Source organism: Aedes aegypti, chromosome 1, assembly GCF_002204515.2.
Source record: "Aedes aegypti strain LVP_AGWG chromosome 1, AaegL5.0 Primary Assembly, whole genome shotgun sequence".
In the NCBI taxonomy this organism is placed as follows: domain Eukaryota; kingdom Metazoa; phylum Arthropoda; class Insecta; order Diptera; family Culicidae; genus Aedes; species Aedes aegypti.
Genome location: NC_035107.1, coordinates 248501438 through 248527084, shown reverse-complemented (window position 1 = coordinate 248527084; position 25647 = coordinate 248501438). Strand labels below are relative to the sequence as shown.

At 38.9% G+C, this 25647-nt stretch overlaps 1 protein-coding gene across 1 annotated transcript; it reads right to left on the bottom strand.

Moving 5' to 3' along the window:
* Positions 1-1081: 1081 nt before the first annotated feature.
* LOC5578926 (4-hydroxybutyrate coenzyme A transferase) lies at positions 1082-24301 on the bottom strand. The gene is made up of 4 exons (XM_001657162.2): positions 23707-24301; positions 2201-2998; positions 1875-2141; positions 1082-1807 (listed from the first exon to the last, which is right to left on the bottom strand). The coding sequence occupies exons 1-4, from the start codon at positions 23891-23893 to the stop codon at positions 1620-1622; spliced, it is 1440 nt and encodes a 479-aa protein (XP_001657212.1). The 5' UTR covers positions 23894-24301; the 3' UTR covers positions 1082-1619.
* Positions 24302-25647: the final 1346 nt, after the last annotated feature.

Sequence of the window (25647 nt, the reverse complement as noted above, 5' to 3'; positions counted from 1 at the left end):
CATTTGTTATCGATTGGGGACAAAGTCCACGATACTGGTTGTATAATATGCTTGCCCATAGTCTAATTAATCGATAGACAATGGATAAGCGAGGAAACTCTACGCTTTTAGTTCAGATATTTGAAAAAAGTTTTTGTTTACATTTGAAAAATTTCTGACGGCTTCAATTTCTGTGTGTAACGTGTTGTGACGGTTGCATAGATGGACCGATTGATTTTAATTAATTTCAGATAAAATAAATACATTTTCCATGTACACACGGTTGATACAAGTGCGAAATAGTCCTATCTTTCTAAATGACTTGCGAATTGAGTTGGCCTTTTGATTTAATTTAGGAAATTTGTAGGAAAACGGTCCAGGGGGTCCAAAATACATAGAGGTCCAAAATATATTGGTTACCCTACTTCATACGCTGTACATCATGCAAAGATTGAACTCACAAGGCATGTGCTGACTAGTGATCCTTTATAAGAGAGATTCGCGGAAGCTGACATTTCTGGACATATAGCTCAAAGATCTATAACGAAACAAAATACATTTTTTGCAATGAGGAAGTCATGTCCGTGTTACAATATTATTCTCGACGCCGAGCAAACTCAGCACTGCTGGTATGTTGCCAAATCATTCCATTTTACTTCCGCGTATCTCTTATATAAAGGATCACTAGTGCTGACATACGAAGCTCCTTTTGGCCTTTCTGTGGGTTTGGTGTAAATTTTGATGGCGAAAACCATAGCGTCCGAGCATAGAGGACACATTTCAGTGCACACTATTTTTGGTACATAATGTAATCCCTCATAAAAATGAATTGTAAAGGTTTATTTTTGTTCTCATGTGTTTACTTAAAATAATGGGATTTTTTTATACTGTACAAAAATTGACGGTAAAACTTAATGTAAATAGATTTTGAAATATTACCAAAAAACAAAAAGTGTCCGGACATAGAGGACTTTCCCCTAATATCTTTTGGAAAATGACACAGACCGAATGTGACTCGGAATCAATCAGCCCAAGCAACGAGACATGATCTTCTCAATCAGAGATGGATGTTCTCAATATCAATTTAATAAGAAAAACACAGTTTTATTTAGCATAATCACGGTGTACTCATAGTAGCTTTGATTACCTAGTTTAATTTCTCACATGGCTTCTCATGAGGTAACCGTACTTCAAACATTCCTCTTAGGATGTTGAATTTCTCTGTACGATGTGTGATTACAATGTAGTACTTAAAGTTATGCAATGCACGTTTCGGAGATAGATGGTTATTATCGTGTTATTTGTGTTTTGTTGCTTGTGAAACGGGTTAGACGTGTGTCTAATTATCAGCTGTTTCTACTTATCTACTAACGCTCTGCTACTGCTCTGGCTATATCAATGCGATTGTAATAGTAATGTTCGTAAAACAAAAACATGCATTTCTTGGGCATTCTAGATGGTTTAAAAACGAAAATGATTGTTTGTAAAGGATAACACGCTCCGCGGACGATGAGATGCTTTCAAAGAAATTTGCCCTTTTCCTGTTTAGAATGAAAGCAACTCGGAATAGTTTCGACATATCTTAAACGAAGGGGAAAACGATCGTTTTGAACGACCTGTACGCCTTTGTGCTGAGATGCTTAGTTAGGAGACGGCATCGTCTTCAGCCGTTCAAATGCAGCCTTTTCGAGCGCCTCGCGGTGATCGGGGTGAGCGATTTGAATCAGCTCGTACGCACGCTGACGCAACGTTTTGCCGAACAGATTAGCAATACCGTTTTCGGTGACTACGTAGTGCACGTGGGCTCGAGACGTAACAACTCCGGCACCTGTTGGGGAGATTTAATGTCATTTGAGTTTTTGTTTTGAATGGAAACGATTTCAGCGTATGCTTACCTGGCTTGAGCGTTGGCACGATCTTGCTCTGTCCCTTGTTGGTAATCGATGGAAGCGCAATAATCGGTTTGCCCTTGCCGTCGAAGCCTTCGGCGGCACCACGGATGAAGTCTACTTGACCACCGAAACCGGAGTACATACGCGTTCCGATGGAGTCGGCACATACCTGACCGGTAAGATCGACTTCGATGGCAGAGTTGATGGCGGTCATCTTTGGGTTGCGGGCAATAATACCGACGTTGTTGACGTAGTTGATTTCGAGCATTTCTGAGGGATGAAAAGGCATTTATTGAGGGGAATCGTGCTATAAATTGCTAGAAATTTACCGATAAATGGATTGTTGTCAACAAAGTCGTACAGCTTCTTCGTTCCGATCAGGAAAGATCCGACGATGCGTCCTCGGTGGTATGCTTTCTTATCGTTGGTGACACAGCCCTTCTTGACTAGATCCACAACACCTCCGGCGAACATCTCCGAGTGGATTCCGAGGTCTTTGTGGTTGTGCAGCGCGTTCAGCACAGCATCCGGAATGTTACCGATGCCCATCTGCAGAGTGGCACCATCTTCGACCAAGTTCTCGGCAATCAGCTTGCCGATCATGGTTTCCGTTTCGCTCATTCCCTTGCCACCATGCTCTGGCAGAGGAATGTCCACATTCACAGCAGCATCGAAGTGCGATTCGTGGATGATGGAGTCCCCAAACGTACGAGGCATCTGCTTGTTGACCTGAGCCACAATAACCTTGGAGTTCTCCAGGGCAGCGCGTACGCAGTCAACACTAGTTCCCAACGTGGCGTAACCGTGGTTGTCCGGTGGCGAAACCGAAACGAAGGCCACATCTGGCTGGATCAGCTTTCGCCGGAACAGAATTGGGATTTCGTGCAGGAAGATCGGCACGGCATCACCACGGCCATCGGCAACGGCAGCCCGCACATTACCACCCATGAAGAGAGACTTGGAACGGAAGATGTCCTTGCACTCGGGAGCGCAGTACGAAGCAGGGCCTTCGGTGTGCATGTGGACCACCGTGATGTCGCGAAGATTGTTCTCCTTACCATGCTTGGTCATGGCGTCCAGCAGGTGGATCGGAGTAGCGGCAGCTCCCTGAACGAAGACCACATCACCTGGAAAAGAAGAGGGACCAAAATAGTTATACATCGTATTAGAGGACAAATTTCCTGTCGTGGATATTATGCACCTAGTTATAATCTCGCATAATTCATGGTTACAAATACTATCAAACGCCAAGCTGAACAAGTCGATGGCGAAGTGCTATTCTATGCTTCTTGACCTATGAATATTCAGAAGGTTTCCTATTACTCCTGACCAAGTTTAAGTTCTATATTAAAGCGGACAAAATCAATGCGATTGTTCTCATTGACAAGGCTGATTGCGACGAACAGATGGTGAAAATGATAAACTAAGACCCCTAGACTTTTGAGTATAGTGAGAGGAAAACCGCAGTCTGCAACGCATCAAATTAATTCAAAAGCACTTTTTTTAATTTCAGGATTTTTCCCGGATACCTATTACTTCTTATACTATTTCAAACCAGATGACACCATGATAACATTTATTGATGTTTACTGCCAAGTATTGAAAAATATTAATAATGCCGTTTAGATTGCATAAATATTGGATTAATTAGAGGTAGAGATGATTGTACACTCAGTTTTTTTTGCCCTAGGTCAAGAACATAGCGTTAGGGCAGTTACGGTATACTTCGTAGATTGGATACTAGCTATATTCATGTTTTATCTTTGTTAGTCTCATCAAGACTGCTTTCAGGAACAAGGTTTGGGAGTTAACCTTGATCTAATCTGCAACAAGAATACCAAAACCATGATTATCGATATTCCCGGCCACGCCCACCTTTACCGTAACTTGTGATTGGGGAAGGAAATGATGCTGTAGCATTTACTTGACAAGAGGCCTCCGACTTCGCCTGAAAAGCTGGCAATGGAGCTAGAGCATTTGATATTTATTTGTTTTTAGTTTAAAGCTAAGTATGCTGTTTCGCTCAACAAAAGTAAAAATTTCTCCGCAAGAAATGGCTAAGAAATTTTCCACAGCGAATTCCATTTGAAATAACATTTCTTTTCAACTGCATACTGCGATCGAAGAAAAAGTGCTTTTCTTGACCATTTCTAGGAAGAAGTTTCCCACGCATCGAGAGGTGTTTATTTTTCTGTTGAAGTGCATACTTCCCATAATCTTTTGAATGCTTTATTCACAGTATGAACAAAATTGTTTCCCGTAAAAAAGAAAAAAAGGAATACGCACAGACCGGTTTTGGAACAAAATACTGTCCAAAACGTAACAACCGAACGAACATAGAAAATAAAAATGCTTTTACGCATGGCCAACAAGTGACCGACTGATTATTGACTCCATCCTTCGCCCCTGTAGATTTTCGTAACCGTACAAAACGAAACCGAACACGAATGATCACTATAGTGGTTACCACGCTGATTGGTGTGGGTGACCTCGTGTAGATGTGGTTGTGAAACTCAGAGGAAAATAATATGCACTCTGTCCCGAAAAAAACACCAAGAATCTGAGTAACAAAAATAAAATTGGCTTTTATTTTGAAAAGCGTGTACAAGTTTTGTTGAGGAAAAAAAAAACGGTGTATGATGAGCGTATGCGAGAGTTCGTGCGATCAAATGCCACTAAGCTCTATTCCATCTCCCGCACCCCGTCGGAACAAGCAACAGAATCGGATGATCAAACACTACTCCAGGCGATGACCTCTTGAATTATCTTGAATTAATGTATAGAATTGATCAAAGCATTTGTAACTTTATTGTTTTTTTTTTTTTCATGCAAAATGTTCAAATACGAAGGATTTGTTCTAAGCTATTTATGGATTAATTTTGATGATATTTTTAAAATACTTAGGGGTTTAAAAATATAACGGTTTACATTTTGACCGAGTTCTGACCAAAAAAAAACGATTTACACCCGATTCTGTTTTTGCATGGGGGATGCGTACCCAGTTTAGCGTATTGGGAGTCATGGGATCGAAGCCCACCATAACTATTCTACTATTTTTCACAATTTTACATCTCAATTTGTCCAAATTGACTTGTGTGTCTACGACCTTCAGGTATTTTCAAAACAGCGGTTTAAGCCGTAATAGACATGACAACCCTACTTCCAGTATTTATTTTCAGTCGAGTAGAAAACAACGCGATATATCTATCTATGTTTGGACCAATAGACTGGCCCTAAAACAAAAATGTTGTAAAACTCAACGGGGCACCCCCTAGATATGTGCCTTAGGGTAAGAAAAAAGCGCTCACAAAATTTCAACTCGATTGGTTGCTCCACCAGCTGGCGCATTCAATTTGAAGTTTGTATGGAATATTCATTCCAAATATATTGAGAATTGACCCAATGTCACTATTTCGTTCCGCATACTAGTTTATTGCGTTCAATTGAGCCCAGAATGACAAATACACTAGTTGATACCCTAATAAACATAATTGCAGAAGGTTGTATCTAGATTTGAGCTCTTTTTCATTAACATTTCAGTTATTGAAAGTTAGGCTTAGATCAGCCTCCCGTACAGTCACATATAGGCATGCGCCTTGTGCAGCAGCTCGCCCAGCGTCATAGGTGGCTATGATGCGCTTAGTGACTATGTTGAGGAAATACAAAGCAATATAGCATGAGCTCAGCAAATCTGCTTCAAATAGTTCAAACACCAAATTTATCAATTTTAATCATCATACAACCTTCTACAATATTGTTTGCTATGGTATCAAGTAGTGTTTTTGACATTCTGGATGCAATTGAACGCGATCAACGATTCTCCTGAGCCAAACATTAGATGATGCGCTGAATCCCATATGTTTGAGCTGAAAATCCTATATTAACTTCAATTCAAATGCGCCAGCTCATGGAACGACCAAATGAGCTGAAACTTTCAGGAAGTCTTCTTCTAACTCTAAGGAATTATTCTGGAGGGTGCCCCGTGGAATTATACAACTTTAATTTTCTCCCATACTAAGCTGGGCCAGTCTATTGGACCAATGGTCCACAAAAAAAGCAAAGTTTAACAGCTAATCACACCTCCTAGATTCCAGTTATGATTCCTGCCAAGATCAAATAATGGATTTGCCATGGATCTTGATACAAAGCTAAAAAGTATCTCATCAAGAATCTTGAAGGACGTTCCCTACGTTCGCTTCTAGAAATTGTTCAAGGATCTCAATGATAAGATATCCTTTGAGTCTGCTAAATATCTTGCCGCCAGGAATCTACAAAGGGAATCACAATAAATCGACAAATATTGTAAAGAATATTCACAAAGGACCTCTCATTCAATACTAGAAACCGTTAACTATCTTTCTTGCATCCCACCGAAAGTTAGTCATGAGTCTAAGTTCGAGTTATCAGCCAGTTGTGCAAATTCCAAAAATTGAAGTAAACAATTATTTTTGTGTTTGTATTACATATTTTCCCCGGTGTATTCTATAATTTTCCGTATTTGTTCCGGTCATTTGAAATTCTCGGGGTTTTAACACTTTTCCCGAATGGATCGGCACCCTGGAAAATCCTCCATAATTTTCGGAGGTTTGTAGTAACGTAAGAACTTCATGTACACTCACAGAACACGTCATGAGACCGGATATAACAAATATTCTTATTTTGAATTTATTTATCGGCATATTTTTGCTCGAAGTAAGAGGGAGCATGGAGAAGAAAGCAATGAATACTAGATGGATCGGTACCGTAAGGGAACGGCGAGAGAAATTGGATTAGATGTTGAAGAGGGCATACCATATGAAACAGTATTACTTGAAATGTCACTTCCTTGTGGCTAATGTCCCCTATGGGAACGGCTTGGGTGTGTTTTGAGAATGACACTGCGATAAAAAAAATCAAAATAAAATTATCACGGTCGATACCTTTGTATGTAAAAAAACAAATATTCTTAGAAATACATATTCTTAGAAACGGTCTAAGCTAAATGGAATTTACGCCAGGAGTATGCCAACGCCAAGTATGGCAAAAACTTCTACAGTTGTGAAACATCGAGAGTGATGAGATTATGTTTTTTTATATACATGTGGAGATGTATTATTGAATAACCCTAAATACCGACCTTTGCGCTCTCACTCTCTTTCCATAACGTAGAACTCTGAACCTTTCTACTTTTGAATTCGTAGTCAGAACTCAAGTGATAGCGCAAAGGACCGGTCCTATTGCTGGCGTGAATTATTTAATTAAAGGTTGAATACGAAATCACGACGTTGTCTTCTCGTAATCCGAAATATAAATCCCATTCCGATTCCCGTTGAAAGTTTTGCGGTGCGACATACATTACCCATCAAAAGTATGGAATCGTTGCAATACAGATGATGGGTAGTTAAAGCTACCCTTTAAGTAAGTTAGCAGACGTAAGGACGAATCCCTTTGGGAAATCGTCTATCCCGTTTTTGTGCGAGATATTCATGGCAAATATATTGGGGCCTGCCTTAGCCTAGTGGTTAGAGTCCGCAGCTACAAAGCAAAATCATGCTGAAGGTATCTGGGTTCGATTCCCGGTCGGTCCAGGATCTTTTCGTAATGAGTTCCGTGACGTTCCTGGGCATAGAGTATCATCGTACCTGCCACTCGATATACGAATGCGAAAATGGCAACTTTGGCAAAGATAGCTCTCAATTAATAAATGTGGCTTTGCTCATAAGAACATGGAGCTGAGAAGCAGGCTCTGCCCCAGTGATGCCGTAATGCCAAAAACAAGAAGAAGAATATAGATGAATTAAAAAAAAACAAGGAGTATTATCGGACAAATGGTGATGATATGACGACGATATGCAGAGTGTGATCATTCGGAAGAAATTACTCGGGATTTTTGATACAATCAACAACGTTCACAAGGATATCAAGCTCACCCACGAGACGATGAGAGGGGTTCCAATAAATTGGTCAGATGAAGTTAAGTATCCAGGGCTCATGCTAGATAAGAATTTAACTTTCAAAATTCACATTGAGGGCATTCAAGCCAAATGTAATAAATATGTAAAATGTCTCTATCCCCTTATTAATAGAAAATCAAAACTTTGTTTTAAGAACAAGCGTTTGATATTCAAACAAATTTTCAGGCCAGCCATGTTGTATGCTGAACCAATATGGACTAGCTGTTGTAATACCAGGAAGAAAGCTCTGCAGAGGATTCAAAATAAAATTTTGAAAATGATTCTGAATTCTCCTCCCTGGTATAGTACCAATGAGTTACATAGAATATCCAAGGTTGAAACATTGGAATAAATGTCAAATAAAATAATTAATAATTTCAGACAAAAATCGTTACAATCTTCGATTGCCACGAATAATGCGTTATATATTATATAACTGCTATGGCAAATGAAATGTAATATGTTGTTAACAAAATGTTAATAAAATATTATTTTTTTTTACCAAATTAGGATGATAGTGTTGTCTAATAACACAGAACACCAAGATATAAGAAATGAATGTAATGTTTGGAATAATACTAATAAAGAAATTGAAAAAAAAACCATCGTTTATGGACCTGCTTGTCATCTGTTCAACTTCGATTTATATAGATAGCTCACTATCACCAAAGATGTACCGTCCCATACACATCGAATCATTCGTTCCAACAAATTATGGCAGATTTTTACCACATAAGTTTACAGGATGCAGAATCTACCTCTCAGGGAGGACGGGACAAATAAAGAAACAGAAAAATATGATTTATGAGACGACGAGGATCAATAGATCTTCTTCTTCTTCTTATTTTTCTAATTCTTCTTCTCTTCTTATTCTTCTTCATTTTCTTGACATTACGTTCTCACTGGGACAGAGCCTGCTTCTCAGCTTAGTGTTCAATGAGGACTTCCACAGTTGTTAACTGAGAGCTTTCTTCTGTCAAAGCTGCCATTTTCGCAACCGTATATCGTGTGGCAGGTACGATGATATGCTATGCCCAGGGAAGTCAAAGGAATTCCCATTACGTAATGATCCTGGACCGACCGACAATCGAACCCAGATACATCCAGCATGGCTTTGCTTTGTAGCCGCGGACTCATACCACACGGCTAAGGAAGGCCCCTTCAGGATCAAGGGATAGTATAGGATAAAATCGGAAAGAATGACACAGACCGTCATTGATAAGAAGTAGGTAAGAGTACAATGACCTCTATTGCCCAGCCGACGAAAACAGTTTAAGTCCCTTATGATAAACATCATTAAACAGCTATGTACGCCCAAGGTTTAGGATTTGTTTGGATCGATTTGATGTTTTTCAGCGAACAACTGAAAATTCGTTAGATTTTACAAAAGTCTATATTAGTCAAACAACACTTGGCAGAAATAAGAAAATATTACGGAATGAGATTATCAATCATGAAACTATCATTCCGGATTCTATCTGGATTGATCTTCCTTCTTCTTGGCATCAACGTTCCCACTGGGACAGAGCCGGCTACTCAGCTTAGTGTTCTTATGAGCACTTCCACAGTTATTAACTGAAAGCTTTCCTTGCCAAAGTTGCCATTTCCGCATTCGTATATGGTATGACAGGTACGATGATACTCTATGCCCAGGGAAGTCAAGGAAATTTCCATTACGATCCCGTGGACCGACCGGGAATTCAACCCAAACACCTTCAGCATTGTAGTGTCGCACTAATCCATGAAATAACTCGAATGTATATAAACCGTGAAACGATTATACCTTGCATTATCAAATACCTTTGATTGTGTAGAAACGTTGCATCTTGTATACCCCGAGAGTTGAAGTGTAGAATTGGAGAATAAAGATCACTTCAAGCGTGTGCTAGAATAAGGGCGTAAGTCGCATGATCGATTTCTCTTCATCGATCCTCTCTTCTGTGAATAAAGGTGTCAAGATGCAAGTTTGTCAGCATTTTTTCACTTCGAACCGCTTGGCAGTGATGCAATCTTGCGTCCTGATGAGAAAAAATGAGAACAAACTTGCAACTTGTCACATTTATTCACAGAAGAGAGGATCGATGAAGAGAAATCGATCATGCGACTTACGCCCTTATTCTAGCACACGCTTGACTTGTATTTCGACGCGCATCCGTGACACTTGTATTTTGTGTCTTATCCGAGATCCGATACAACATTTGGCGATACGAGGAAAATTTCGGCTGACGCGACGGAGTGTATTTTTGTGAAAAGCAAATGTCAAGTTTTTTCAGTGGTAAGATTGAAAGGAATTGGTAGTGAGATATTTTAGCACATGTTGTTATTTCGATAAATTGAAATGGGGAAAATTGTGAGAAGTAAGAATTTGATAAGAAATCATAGAAACGAAGAGAATTTTATGTGGTGTCGAATGAATTGTCCTGTGTGCAACAAAAAAAATAGTTCTATGGAGGTTTCGTATAATTATTGCCACGAAGTCTCAAAATCAAGATGGAATTGTGATTGAGTAGCTTTCGAATCGTGAACTAAAAAAAAAATCATATGAACATCGGCCAATGCGATTGAAAAAAATAAGTGGAACGGTGATGCAAATGCAAGAAAAATACAAAATGGCTGACTTGAATCAGAAAGCGGTTTGGCTATATGTGTAAAGGATTGTAATACGGGGACGGATATGAAAGTCATACAATGAAGAAGCATCATAGTGGTTGTGTGTGGAGACATATTGCGTGAGCAAATCTAGCAAACCGGACAATACATACATGGAATATAAGTGCCTACTGTACATGTGGTTGTGCAATCAGAAAAAAACTGTGGTTTATCTTTGAACAAAAGCATGTGACGATTGATGATAGATTTGAACCAAGCTTGATCATTTGGTAGTGGTGCCGAATGAAGCAGTGGAGGATCAAAATAAAATGTGTTTCTGTTCCTATGACCGTTCACCTGTGATGGTGATTTCTTAATTATGAAGGATCCGTAGCTGATGTGAGCCGTCATAGTTTGAGACGGAAAACCATTTTTATTCGTGAACGTAGTCTACTGTAAGTACGAATTATTAGTTATTACTATATAAAAAAAATCGCATACGATGAGCAGCTGGGGTTCGACCAATACATCGAAAGGCTAATGCAAACATTAAATATTCAATGCTGTACTGCCCATATACGCATAATTGTCCCATGTGAATAGGAAACCCAGCAAACATGGGACTGACATGCATTTATGGGTAGTGTATTGCTCAACTTATTTTTGTAAAGACGATTTATATTTCAAAAGTGAATAATAGTTGAAAATTCTTCGTTTTAAATTGATGAATATGAATTACATCGATTCTTTGTTTCTCATTTCATTCAATATATAGAATTACATTGAAGAGAACAAACAGAATTTCCCATGCTGTCCATCCTATTTTTTTTGAAAATTTTGATGTTATGTGAAATGAGTTGAGTACTGGATTCACATAGGAAAAAAAACACAACAAAATGAACACTATGCATATCTAATGTGAAATGAGTCGAGTACTGGATTCACATAAAAAAAAGAAGAAAGAATTTTAGATTGCGGTTTAGGTAATGTGAAATGCGTTGAGCACTGAATTCACATTATGTAAAACGAAATAAATATCGTACGTGTTATGTGAAATGAGTCGAGTACTGGATTCACTTAAAAAAAAAGAAGAAGTTTATTTTAACAACGTGAAATGAGTCGAGCACTGGATTCACAATAAAAAAAATAACTACTGTATATGGATATGTAAAAAAAAAGTATTGATAAAATTATTGTGACCTTTTATTTTTTCTATATTGGTGCATGTTGTTCATTGGTAATTTTAAAATTTTAAAATGTGAAATGAGTCGAGTACTGGATTCACATAAAAAAAAGAAGAAAGAATTTTAGATTGCGGTTAGGAAATGTGAAATGAGTTGAGCACTGAATTCACATTATGTAAAACGAAATAAACATTGAACGTGTTATGTGAAATGAGTCGAGTACTGGATTCACATAAAAAAATGAAGAAGATTCTTTTAACAACGTGAAATGAGTCGAGCACTGGATTCAAAACTTACAAAAATAAATACGAGCATTATATGATTTGGTACAAATTGGAACTAGAAGTACGTTGGAAATTAAATGGAAAATAACTATCGAAAAAAAATGCGAAGGATTTTTGATCGGTTGAAGTGAAATGAGTCGAGTTACTGGATTCACAATAAGTAAATAAATCATGCAAAATAAGAAAAAAAGGGGCTAAATAGCTTTAAACTGTGGAAGAAGACAAGCCATTATTATTAGATATTCATCCAAGGTGATACTGAAGTTAATATGAAGTAAGTAGAGAATTAATAATAATAATAATAATTAAATACAGTGGTATGGAAACTAACAATAATAATTTTTTATCAATTTTTATATTATCATGGCTCTTGTTAGCAATTTTGTTAATATATACAAGAAAATCGAAAAAACGACATGGAAAACAAAACATGTTTTGGTTTGGAGTTGGGAATGAATTTTAATTTTATTTTCTTAGGAAATGGATTCATTGAGACCAGTCAGACCTTTTGATTCTAAGGTGGATCAGTTCCAGTTGGCGTCAGAGTGGAGACGTTGGAAGCGTAGTCTAGAATACTATTTGGAAGCGAGCGGTATTGTGGGTCAACGACAAAAGCGAAATCAGTTGCTATTCTTGGGCGGGCCTGATTTGCAGGATATCTTTGACAACCTCCCAGGAGTTAATGATGTTCCTCACGTAGCTATTGATCCGCCTTTTTATGACATTGCTGTCGAGAAATTGGATGCTCATTTTCAACCCACTCGTCGACGCACGTATGAACGCCACGTTTTTCGCCAAATTTCTCAAAAAGTTGGTGAGCGATTCAATGATTTCGTAATGAGACTACGCACTCAGGCCAACAGGTGTGAATTTGATCAAGATGGAGGTTCCGTGCTGGATAGTATGATTATCGACCAGATTGCAGAGAAATGTCTTTCACCGTCTTTGAGGAAGAAGATTCTGGAAAAAGACAGGTCGTTGAATGAAGTGGTCGCAATTGGAAAAACAATCGAACATGTAGAAATGCAGTGCAAGGAGTTAGTTTGCGGAGCTCCTACTGAAGTTGTGAACAACGTGCGTATGAATCAGAATCTAATGTTCAAAAAGATTCCCGCGTTTAATCGCTCCCAAAATTGGTCAATGTTGCCTTCGAAGGAACGACATTTTCAGTACTCAAGGGCACAACAGAGATCTTTCATGCCAGAACTACGGACCAATTCATCAATTCCATCAAATGCAAGGCCGTATCAACCACCGATGGGTCAACGTTCCTCATTCATCGAAACCAGGATCTGCTTCAGCTGCGGACGACGTGGGCATTTGAAGGGAAGTGTGGAGTGCCCGGCACGTGAACAGCAATGTGCGAAGTGTAAATCTAAAGGACATTTCGCAAAGTGGTGCACCAAAAGGGTTTACGAGAGTTCTAAAAAGGAACCGACTCCCAAGCGAATCAAGGCAGTTTTCGAGGAAGAAAATACTCGAGGAGAGTTTCAAGCAAGGGAAGATAAGGAAGCCGAAATCTGTTACGTTATGGGTCAGAATGTTTTCCGATTCCTCATCGGGGGCATTGGAGTCAAAATGGCTATAGATTCCGGAGCTGCGGCAAACCTCATTGACCTTGCCACATGGAACGAATTACGAGAGTCAGGAGCAACCTTAACGTTTCAGAAGCAACCTGATCGTTCTTTCAAAGCTTACGGAACAGAGGAGCCGCTTAAACTGATCGGGATGTTTGGCGCACCCATTGAGGCACATGAGAATAAAACGGAAGCGGTTTTCTATGTAGCTGAGAACGGGAAACAACACTTGCTCGGTGACGAAACAGCAAAAATACTTAAGGTTCTGAAGATTGGTTACAACATGGGGGCTGTGCAAGAGAGTTCTTGTTTTCCGAAAATGAAAGGAATTTTGGTAGAAATTCCAATCGACCCCACCGTCAAACCGGTACAACTACCATATAGACGAGTCCCTTTAGCAATTGAGGAAAAACTCGCAAAGAAGCTGGAATATCTAATCGATCAGGACATTATTGAGCGTGTTGAAGAACCATCTCCTTGGGTATCCCCTATCGTACCAATTCTCAAAGATTCAGGAGAAATTCGCTTGTGCGTGGATATGCGACGTGCCAATAATGCTGTCTTGCGAGAAACTCACCCACTTCCGATAGTGGAGGAGCTATTCGCCGGTATAAATGGAGCGATAAGATTCTCAAAGATAGATGTGAAAGAAGCATATCACCAAGTCGAAATATCAGAGAGGTTAAGGCCAATTACAACGTTTATCACGAAGCAAGGACTGTTCAGGTAATGGTTGAAGATGATTTTGATTTTTGTTGTTGTTGGGTAAATGAAATAAATGAAATGTTGAATTCCGGGAACAATTTCCTTTTTCTTAATCTTGACAGATACAAACGGCTAATGTTTGGGATAAGCTGCGCTCCTGAACTCTTCCAGAAAGTTATGGAGTCTGTTGTAGCTGGATTAGAAGGGGTTGTTGTTTATCTGGACGACGTACTAGTATCGGGCAGAACCCAAGCAGAACATGATAAAAGGTTGCATTTGCTTCTTAACCGAATGAAAGAATTCTTTTGAACGAAGACAAATGTGTCATAAACGTGAGCCAAATTGAGTTTCTTGGCCATGAATTGACAAAAAAAAACGGAATAAGACCCACTGAGAGCAGAATTTCGGCGATCAAGAGTTTCCGTGAACCCCGAAATGTATCGGAATTGCGCAGTTTCTTGGGCCTCATTACATATGTTGGACGTTTTATTTCGCATCTTGCTGACAAAACAGAACCACTACGAAAGCTACTTCGAGATGGTGAGAAATTTATTTGGATGGATTTGCACAAACAAGCATTCGATTCTATCAAATCAGCTGTATGTGAAGCGGATTTTTTTGGGTTATTTTGACACAAAAAAATCAATGCATACTAGTAGCAGATGCAAGTCCGACTGGTTTGGGGGCAATGCTATTGCAGAAGGACGAACAAGGGAACAGCAGAATTATATCATTCGCTAGCAAAGCATTGACACCAATAGAGCAGCGTTATTTCCAAACAGAACGCGAAGCCTTGGCTTTAGTCTGGGCGGTAGATAAGTTTAAGTTGTACCTTTTGGGAAAACGCTTCAAACTTATTACAGACTGTAAGCCATTGCATTTCCTTTTCAAGGAACGTGCCAAGCCTTGCGCCCGAATCGAAAGATGGGTTATGCGCCTACAATCTTACAATTTCGGAGTAGTCTATGAACCAGGATCTTGCAATTTGGCAGATGCGTTATCAAGACTTTCGGTTTCCGAAGCTACAGATTTTGATGTGACGGGAGAAGCCTGCATATATCAGCTTGTCCTTCAGGATACACCGAAAGCAATGTCCTTAGAGGAAGTTGAAAGGGAATCTTCCAGAGATTCGACATTTATTGCTGTTCTTGAGAGTTTGAGTAATGGCGTATGGGACGATAAATCAAAAGGATACAAACCTTTTGCATCAGAGCTGTGTGTATCGGGAATCAATCGTTCAATTGTGTATCGGGAGAATCAATCGTTCAATTGGAAAGCGTCTAAAAATAAGCCAAGAAACATATGGGTCTGATTGGAAATGGGATATCCGTATGTTCGTTCTAATGCACAACTCGACTCCACATTCGACTACGGGAGTAGCACCGTCGACCTTAATGTTTGGTCGTGTTTTGAAGGACAAGTTACCGGGATTGATGACTAAAGGATGCAAAATACTGGAGGAAGTACATGATCGCGATGCTGATAGGAAAATGCGGGAGGCAGATTATGCAAATCAACGGCGAATGGCGAGAACTAGTGAGATAAAGGTCGGTGATACCGTTATTGTGAAACGAGTTCATAAAGAGAATAAGCTGTCAACAACCTTCAGCCCAGAGGAACACGTAGTTGTTGATAGAAAGGGATCAGATGTGACAGTCAAATCGAAAGAGTCTGGCAAGGAATTACACCGCAACACAAAACATCTCAAGAAACTGGTAACAGAGAATAAGGATGAAATTCCAGAGCAAAATGGATGTCCAGATGAAGAGGGCAACAGCACTCCAAAGCCTGGAAACGTATCCATCGAAAATTCGGAGAGTCGTGAAGAAATCAGTTCCAGACCACGTCGCGAGACGAAACAACCGGCGTACTTGGAGGATTATCAAATTCATAATCTCAACAGTTTTTAAAGAAGAAGAGGAATGTAGTGTCGCACTAATCCATGAAATAACTCGAATGTATATAAACCGTGAAACGATTATACCTTGCATTATCAAATACCTTTGATTGTGTAGAAACGTTGCATCTTGTATATCCCGAGAGTTGAAGTGTAGAATTGGAGAATAAAGATCACTTGTATTTCGACGCGCATCCGTGACACTTGTATTTTGTGTCTTATCCGAGATCCGATACAACAAGCATGACTTCACTTTGCTTTGTAGCCGCGGACTCTAACCACTAGGCTAAGGAAGGCTCTTGGATTGATAATAACATTGATTTGTAAATAAATCAACAATACCGGAACATTGAAAAGTACGAAAGAAAATGTGACTTCATTGTGTAGGTATACGATAATAAGAATAAGGAATAATTAATCCAAATGTTGTATGCGTCAACAAAATACTTCAGTATACAATACAAGCTATCACATAGTCTACTATCATATATGATACATATAACAAATTTCGTTGTTGAGAATTGGTTTGATCAAACAGACGTAGAAAAGGGGGGCCAAATTAATTTCGCACGTGTCCACCTTGCCAATGCTATCGTTTATCGTCTCCGGAAATCTGTCAACGGAGCAGCAACACTAGTTAGCATAAGTTTACACCAACTCGCAAAATAATTATCATCCAATTGACACTGTGGTGAGCGACATGGAACATTTGTAACATCAAGAAGAGAGATGAATTATTGATCGCCGATCATGGATGGCGAATGGCGCATTTGGCCGCCACCATATTGTAATCGTGCTTGAGTACCTATCAGCTTTTAATTATCTTTTGTTTGCTGATAAGATGTTACGAAAGGGCAGGTTCAATGACGCTCGTTTATGCAGCGCCTATTAATTCTCATCTTTCGATAGGTACTCCCCCAACAACAACACTTCACTGTAAGGTTTTATTGCCTACGACAGATCGTGCCTGTTTCGTTTAAATTATTTTTAGCGTTACGAACACATGCTCGTAGGAGTTGTGTATGTCTTCACGTGTGATCGTTTGTTATGCATAGAACAAGTAGTTGCTGATTAAGCTGACCAGTCAATTTATTCGAGTATGTCGTTTAGAAGCAGAGAGCGATCGGTCAGCCGGAGCAACGAAGAGGAGGGGATGGCGGGCCAGCAATGCAACGGATTGATCCATAAAACTCGAAACAAAAACAACTCGTTTCAAGTGCAGATTGACAAACTACCTATACATAACTATAGAGTTCAGTTGAATATTTATGTTTCATTACTGCTCGACGCAAACACGTTGATAACAGCGCTGTCCGTCTGTGACTGTTTGCCTTAAGGAAGAAGGTTCAAAGTACGGACTGTGCTCAGAGGCACGTGTGGTAATGTGCCTGTGTTGAAGAAATGGTTGCTACTACAAATAAAATGAACGAATCTCTGACTTCACAACTTCCAATAAAGTGAGTTTTACAATTGTCGTTAAACGTGGCATTTAATTAGATGCTTTGGACAAGTTTTTCACGCAAAAAATAGGAGCTGCCTCTAGCCCAGGTTCTTTCATTCTAGTGAGAAAGCAAAGGGTGCCGCCAACCGTGGACAGTAGACTGATGCAAATTTTGAAATTTCTGCTCCCCTATGCTTAAACGATGCTAATTATGATAAAAATGATTCTACCAAAATTTGAAGTGATTTGGAAGAAATTTGGTTGTGCACACGTCATTAGATAAACCTTTTGTTGTCAGTCCTCCAACTGCTCGTTTGTGCACGCAAACAAACTTTGTTGTATAATCTACCGAATCCATGGTAGAATTAAGAACTGCACCAACGATTTTCAACCGACTACAAAAATCTGTCAAGTTTACTACAATCTGGTAAAAATCACTGAGCAGTGCAGTAAATGTGACCATGTCCATGGTTGCATCCACTACAAAACATAGTTTTTCAATCCGTGACCCCCACCGTACAGCACAGTGTAGTCAAATGTATAATGCCAACCTTGTCAAATAAAGAATGTTTCTAGTCATAAATACTGCAACTCTGGTTAAATATACCAAATATATTTTCTTGTGTAGTGATGTTGACTATGTTTTAGTAGAGTTGACAGATTAATGTAGTCGGTTGAAAATCGTTGGTGCAGTTCTTAATTCTACCATGGAATCAGTAGTTTCTACAATAAAATTCATTTCAGTGTGTCTGTCATTCTTCGTGTGTTCTATTTTTGCACCTGTGCTGTCAAAATATGCATATCAAAATAAAGAATGTGAACACAAGATGCAGCACGGGCGCAAAGGAACCAATTTGTTCCTTTGGGAAAACACACCGAAGTTGTGAGTATTTATTAATATCTAAAATATATAAATTATAACTTGCTGATTAATAAATTACAGCTTTACAGCATAGGCTAATTGAACTTAGTTGTTGTTCTTATTGCCTTACTAAAAGGTCGGTGCCCCTCGCTAGTGTTTTCAACACTGACGTCCAATCGAAATGTGGTTTTCGGCAATGTTGTAACTGAAAGGATTTCACATGAGTAGAGTTTGTTCACTTTTATCTTTTTCAGTTTTTTTTTAAATATTATGACGACGAGATAGAGGGCTGAACCTGAAAGGTTGACGTTTTCTATAGTAATCTCCATATAGGGGCAATGGGGGCAATATGAACATACGGGGCAATATGAGCCACCCCGGATTTGACCTCAAATCAGTGTTTTAATATCTAGTATCATTATGATCCGCTAGAGGATACTTCAAATAGTCCCTAAAATGAAAACCGTAAGGAAATTCGTTTTAAAACATGAAATATTCACAAAAATGTACAAATTTGTCCGTTGTTATGAAAAGCTTACAATGTTGGTAGTTTTCAATTAAGGCAATAAGACAATTATATTTATTATTCTGGTAAATTTTACCATTCCATTGAAACTTCTAATAATGCTGAACAATTCGTGAGCGAAATTAAATTTGTTCGTAAACAAAATTATTGGAAAACAGAATATTATTTAAAAAAGTGAAGGGGCGGGGCAAAATGAGCCACCTAGATTTAAGCAAAACAAATGGTGTTTTGAACATAAAAATGAATTGCCTTCAGATACTACACACTTAAATTATTTCACCGACCTCAGTAAAACTTTTCGCCGAGAACCCAACAGCTGAGAGTTCGGTAATATTCAACGCCGAATCTCGGTATGCCGAGATTCGGCAAACGTTCACCGAGATCTCGGTAAAAGTTTTACCGAGAATCGTCAAATTATTTATTATTATTAGATATCAGCTGTTGGGTTCTCGGCGAAACCGTTTAAGTGTGTACATTACTTTTTTTTACTGCATTGTCATCTTAATGCACCATTACAAGTGGAACACTTAGCTAGAGAATATGTTGAACCAAATATCGTAATTTAATACTAGAATTATGTGGTCTGTTTATTATATTTAACATTTCTATCAAAAATAAGCCGCTAGAAGTAATATTTTCAAGCAAAGCTAATTGAATTTTCTTTCCAATATTGTACTGTTTATCATTAGTTCTTCTCTATATTATTTTAAATAAAAATTATACGATTGAATGAGATGGCTCATACTCAGTGCTGTAGCGTGCGGTTGGCCAGGTTGGCACCCGCCAAGGGCGTCAGGCTTCAGGGGGCGCCAAAATAAGTAATTTTTTTAAGTTGTCAATCGTACTCTGGATCATGTTTTTTTTTACTTTGAAGATTTTAAATACCTATCGGAAGAAAAAACAAACATCTCTCGCGTTCAGTATCATAAGGGCGTAACTGCAATGATCGATTTCTCTTCATCTATTCTCTCTTTAGCTTATTACTTGGCCGGATGACTGTTTTCGGCTGCCATTCTTAATTCAGTAGGAAGGACTCATCGTATTTGATCATACTGCGTCGTAAAATATAACGAATATCGATTGAATTATGTGTACTAACCGAAAGAGAAAATCGACGAAGAGAAATCGATCACTGCAGATACGCCTGTATGATACTCAACGCGAGATCTTATTATCCTTTCCTTAAATTTTTTTTCACTTTTTAAAGGGGGGGGGGGTGTTGACATAAAAGAAAATTAATATAATATTTATATCAGCCTAAGAATGTAAGTGAAAACCAATGTAATAAGCTATTTTTGTAGCAACAGATTTTTATGTTCCTCCAAAACTATGCCCCGTACTAATCGATAATTGTGTGAAGCCGTACAAAACTTTTTGTAACATCGATTTCATTGATTGAAAACATTTGATATTTAATTCTATTTCGCTATATTTTAATAAAACTTCCATATCATGGCATGATATTTTTTTTTTATTATGATTCGTGGTTTACGGCTATCCAACCGAGTGGAAGTTTAACAACTACCGAAAAACCAACCATTACATATACTTTGAAATTGGATCAAATGGACAAATTGAAGTGAAATTTGCGAAGAAATTACACGTTTTCTCGGTTAGTATCTAACTCACGACTCCCTGTTCTTTAGATAGGGCGTGTTACCCCTACACCACGAGATGGATGCAGAAGTTAACCTGAATTCGGTTATCACGTGGTTCTCTTTCGCAAAACGCACCTCTTTTGGAATAATTAGATGCCCATCCAAACACAACGCTTTCTATTTGCAATGCCTAGCTAAGAGCGCCGAACTGATCGGTAAATGTTTGAATCCGCACAAAACTTTTCGTAATATCGATTGCATTGATTGACCACATTTGGTATTTAATTCTATTTCGCCAAATTTAAATAATACTTTCACATAATGGTAAGACTTTCTTAGAAACCTTTTGGTTTCTATGAGTATTTCTTCAAACAAAAAAATCTTAAACTATTTTACATTAATTCATTGTGAAAACTATAAACTTCTTTATACAAATTCATTACGCTACTTTGACAAAAATTTTCTTGTATGATTGAAGGCAAAAATATTCGACGAAGTTTTTGAATAAATTGGTCAAGCACTTTTTGAAAAAATATGCAATTGTCACTCGATTTTTTAAGTCAACAAAATATAGCTAAAGAATTAACGAGATTTGTTCAACGTTACTTAGAAATATTGGTCAAATGTATTAAAAACCTAAGCAGAAATAAATTAATAAGCAATGTCAACTATAAGTGTATGCTTCTCATTGAAACTTTGATAAAGGCACGTACAATACGTAACACAAGGTTCTGGACATTGAATCCAGTAGTTTCTTCAAATTCGTCTCTGGCCAAGTAGTAATTTTATGTACAATTTTCGAAAAATTTCAAGGACTTCCGGTTATTCAAATAATTTATGTTTTAAAGAGATTTGAGAGATTGTGCATGCTTTCTTGCACAAGCCTTATCAACGTAAGCTAATGTTAAATTATTACTTAAGCTTTCTCATGCTACTTTTGAAGAAAGTTGGTGAATAATATTTACAGGAAACGCTCTATAATTTTTAAAAGAATTCTTGGAAATTTTCTGGAATTTTACGTAAACTTGCAAGAAATAAATGTTTTTAAACAAGTTGCGCTCGAATCGCGGTTCGCCAAGGGCGCTATGAGGCCACGCTACGGCTCTGCTCATACTGCCCCGTAGGGTGGCTCATAATGCCCCATATGGTTGGTGAACACGCAGAAAAACATGGTTTCTCAAAAATGTTCCTAAAAAAATTCAAGTTGACTTCAACTTAAATTATCGACATAACATGGAAGAAAACATGTTATATAGTACAAGTCACTTGCATTTAAACGATAGTTTTTGCTGCTTTTCTTTGCATTCCATGACGTTTTCCTTAGGTGGCCCATAATGCCCCGATCACCCCTAAACTTCGAATGGCGTGTGCACAATCAAATTTCTTCCGAATCGCTTCAAACTTTGTGAGGATGTTGTTTGCCATAATAAAAAAAATCAAAATTCGCATCGCTCTAGTGGACAGTATATCCGATTATGCTGGATTTCTACTCTACTACCTCTACTAGCAGCTTCATTTTTCCCGCAAAAAAAACATATTTAAATCTACCATAACTTTTTTGTTTCTCGATATCTTTCCACCATTTTTTCACAAGTTCTCAAAAAACTTAAAAAACGATCGCAAACTACTAATCTTCCTCACGCGCCTTACAGGCGGTTGAAAAATCCCAAAAAATTTCTGACGTAATTAATGGACAGCCCCTACTCGTATGTTAATGTTTTTGGTGTAAGAGTAGCGGTTTTTATTAATGACATGCGATTGTAGGCAGTTTTCATCCCATTATTCTTTCATGCATATTAAGTCGATGGTGATACAGGTGATACTGTGCGATCAAAATACACGTTGGTAAAATTAACGCAAATTCAACAAAAACAATATATTCACAACGTTCGGCTTTCGTAACACCCACCGGAATATGCTATCGCTAACGGCTGCCCTAGAATTATGAAACAGAGGTTGATCATCTTCTCTGCCGTATCAACTTTAGCAACGGCTATCATTTTTTGTTTTACTTTCGACATCATTTGTGGGTATAGGTACCTCTGAAAATGTTCGTCAAAGCTGCTGCAACCGATCATTTTTCAACGCTGACAGCGCTTGTTCTTAAATAGCTTTTTTGGTGGGTAAACTTCTTACCGGTTACAGCTGGTAAAAATATGCAAGTCAGCATGATTATCTCTTGTTGTATAATGTAGAATATACTAAAAAAGGATGATATTTATGGACACACGATGTGAAACGATTTCTTCCAAAACTGCAATGGCCCAAGAGAAGCTACAGTTTGATCGCTTTCCGATTCGTCTGGACGTATTACCCCTGACTTCCCTAATCGTGATTCTCGTATTTGACCCTCATAAGTGTCGCCTATAAGTTGCACCACGCCATCAGATTTATAAGAGAAGCTATGGGAAGTGTTTTGTTTCAAACAAAATATCAAAGATTGCACTTAAACCGAGGGAATACGGGTTTCTAATCGAAGCGTTACGTAATTGCTGGATGCCATTATTCAATTCCAGCTAGAGCGATAAAGAACATTGACATATGAACGCAACAGTGACCTATGCGGAGGATAACCGCATCGGTTGAAGAATATCAATGAAATTGGATTCAAATTAAGTTAGTTAAGTTACTTCTCTCCAAGGTCAATGTTAGAAGTTAAATCTACACACAGCATGACTACGCCATTTCGTACTGCGCTCTGACGATGATAGTGTTATTGTTGTTGTTATTATCCCCATTCGCTTTTACGCATATCGGTCTGTCCTGTCTGTGGCTATTTTAAGCCGTCCCAGTTTTATGTTCTTCGACCACGATTTTCTTCTGATCCAGATCAATTTCGCTTTCGATTAAATAGTCTACCCGCACGAAAAAGTCCGGAACATGCCTATTTACTCTTGATTGAACAATGACCCCGACTTGAACCCGAGTCTGATTAACTCGGTTTCAAAGTACAGCTCTAGAAATGGAGCAATCACGAAAAAAAACTAAGTGCTTGCACATTGAGCGCACTCGGGAGGCATCCCAACCCGGGTAAGGTCGCGATCCGGTTTACTACCGGTTATAGGAAGCACAAACTCCTGCAGAAAAAAAAACTGATTGCGTAACATCGCCTTGCAGTGCCCGATGTTTGTTGCCGCATCAGCAGCGATTCCCCAACTGGCTTCCCTCGCAAAAAAAAATCGCGAAAATTTGCAAAAAAAAACCCTAAGCATCGTTGCGGCGGAATGTTGGAAACTAACCTGACTTGATGACTTTGACCGCTTCCTCGGCCGTGGTGTAGGTCGGCTTCCGCTCCAGCGGTTGCGAGATCTGGTTCGAGTAGGTGTAGTAGGTGTTGAACAACGATTGCTGGGAGGAACTGGCCACGGCTGCAGCGGTAGATTTGCCGAACCGCGGCGCAAATCGCAGTGCCAATGAGCTCATCATTTTTCACTCCGAATTTCTTCGTATCTTGCTGCGGGGTATCACAGAAGGAAGTTGTTCCGTGGTTTCTTCACTAATTGAAATTAATTCAATCTCCGTGAGCTGGGTATTGCGATGCTGTGAAGAGGGGTTCGCAGAGCTTGAATCTTTTTTTGCTGCCGCCTGGAACGTTTTCAGGAAGCGAACTGCCGCCTTGAGTTGAATGTATGGCGTGATATGCCACGAGCGATTCCTCCCGTTTGATACTGCTGCAGCAACTACTACTCCGTTCCGTGCCTACCGATTCTGGTCTAATTCAGACTATCACAACACACACCACACACACGGATTTATACAGACGGAATGACGGAATTATGAAATCGCACACAAAAGCCACTACACTGCCAAGCCGCAGACATTAGTAGATGTCAAAGCCATGCAGATCGAAAGCCGCGAAACGAAACGTCTTCGTCTGGAAATAACGGTAAACGAAGTAGTCTCAGCTATCAGGAGATAAGCTTTTGGCTGCGTACGCCTAAAAGAATGCTTCACTCGGAACACCAGTCAAGCTTTCGGCACGGTGAAGCGTGTTCATACAAAATTGAAGCTTTGGGCAAACACGGCAAACACACTTCAGAGATTTCTACTCAGAGTAAAAGAAGACATTAGAAATACATCTTTTTTCTGATTTTACGGCCAACTTGGGCAAGCGCCTGTTTTTCAGCTTAGTGTTCTTATGAATACTTCCCTAGTTATTTGTCATCTTTGGATAGTGAGCAGGATACTGAAACATGAGCGGGTACTGGGGCACTGATGTGGTAAAGCTTTACCACGCTTTACTGATCATAAAAGCATAACAGTTACTGTCCCATATAGAATAGCATAGCATAGCATAGACTGAATAGTTACTGTTCCATAAAGAATAAGGCATTGAAAAAAAAACAGCGCTCAAAGTTTGAAGCTTGTCTTCTCATAATTCATTATTTTCTAGTATAAAATACAGTCATCTCTCCCTTACTCGATATTGAAGGGACCATCGAGTTAGGGAGGTATCGACTTACAGAACATAAAACCAGTGCAACTACGATTCAAGGGACCATCGAGTTAGCCATGAAAACCAACTTGTACTATGGTTCTCTAACTCGATATCGAGATACGGAATATCGAGTAAGGGAAAGTTAACTGTACAGTCAACTTTCGTTCGTTGCACTCAACCTGTGGCCCACTAATTGAAAGACTTTTACTACAGCTTATGCTCGATAACTGGGCTGAGAGAACCTTCCAGTTAGCGAGCAGTGCTCGATAACTGGACTGCCATTCCAACGCACACACACATTCAAATAAAAATCGAGGGGGACTTAGATGCAAAGTTTTGGTTGGCGTCATTCGGTTTTGGAATCGCGTCGTGTTCGTGTCATTCCGTCATTGAATTCGCGTTTTAATCGTACCGTCTTGTAAATTTTGAGGTGAATTAAACAGTTTTCGTTCCTGCAATGGACATCCCACCGGGCACCAACCGCAAACGGAAACAAAAAACCCTTACGTTGGTGGAAAAAGTTAAAATTATCGACGATTTCGAAAGAGGAGGTGGATCGTACGAGTCGCTCGCCAGAAAATATGGCGTAGGATCTTCCTCGGTGACTCGCTTCCTAAAACACCGAAAAGAATTACGACAAAAACTGGATCACTATTTGTGATTTATTTCTCATTTCGACATATTGCACATTGAATTGAAAAAAAAAAAAATAAAATCTAAATCTCGATTACTTTTTCAAATC

Bases quoted from the DNA above. Each gene is read 5' to 3' on its own strand.
- LOC5578926 (XM_001657162.2), bottom strand. From the start codon at position 23,893: ATGATGAGCTCATTGGCACTGCGATTTGCGCCGCGGTTCGGCAAATCT. The intron at 2,999-23,706 runs GTTAGTTTCCAA...CTTCTTTTCCAG, and splicing joins GGTCAAAGTCATCAAGTCAG to GTGATGTGGTCTTCGTTCAG. The intron at 1,808-1,874 runs GTAAGCATACGC...TCTCCCCAACAG, and splicing joins CGTGCCAACGCTCAAGCCAG to GTGCCGGAGTTGTTACGTCT.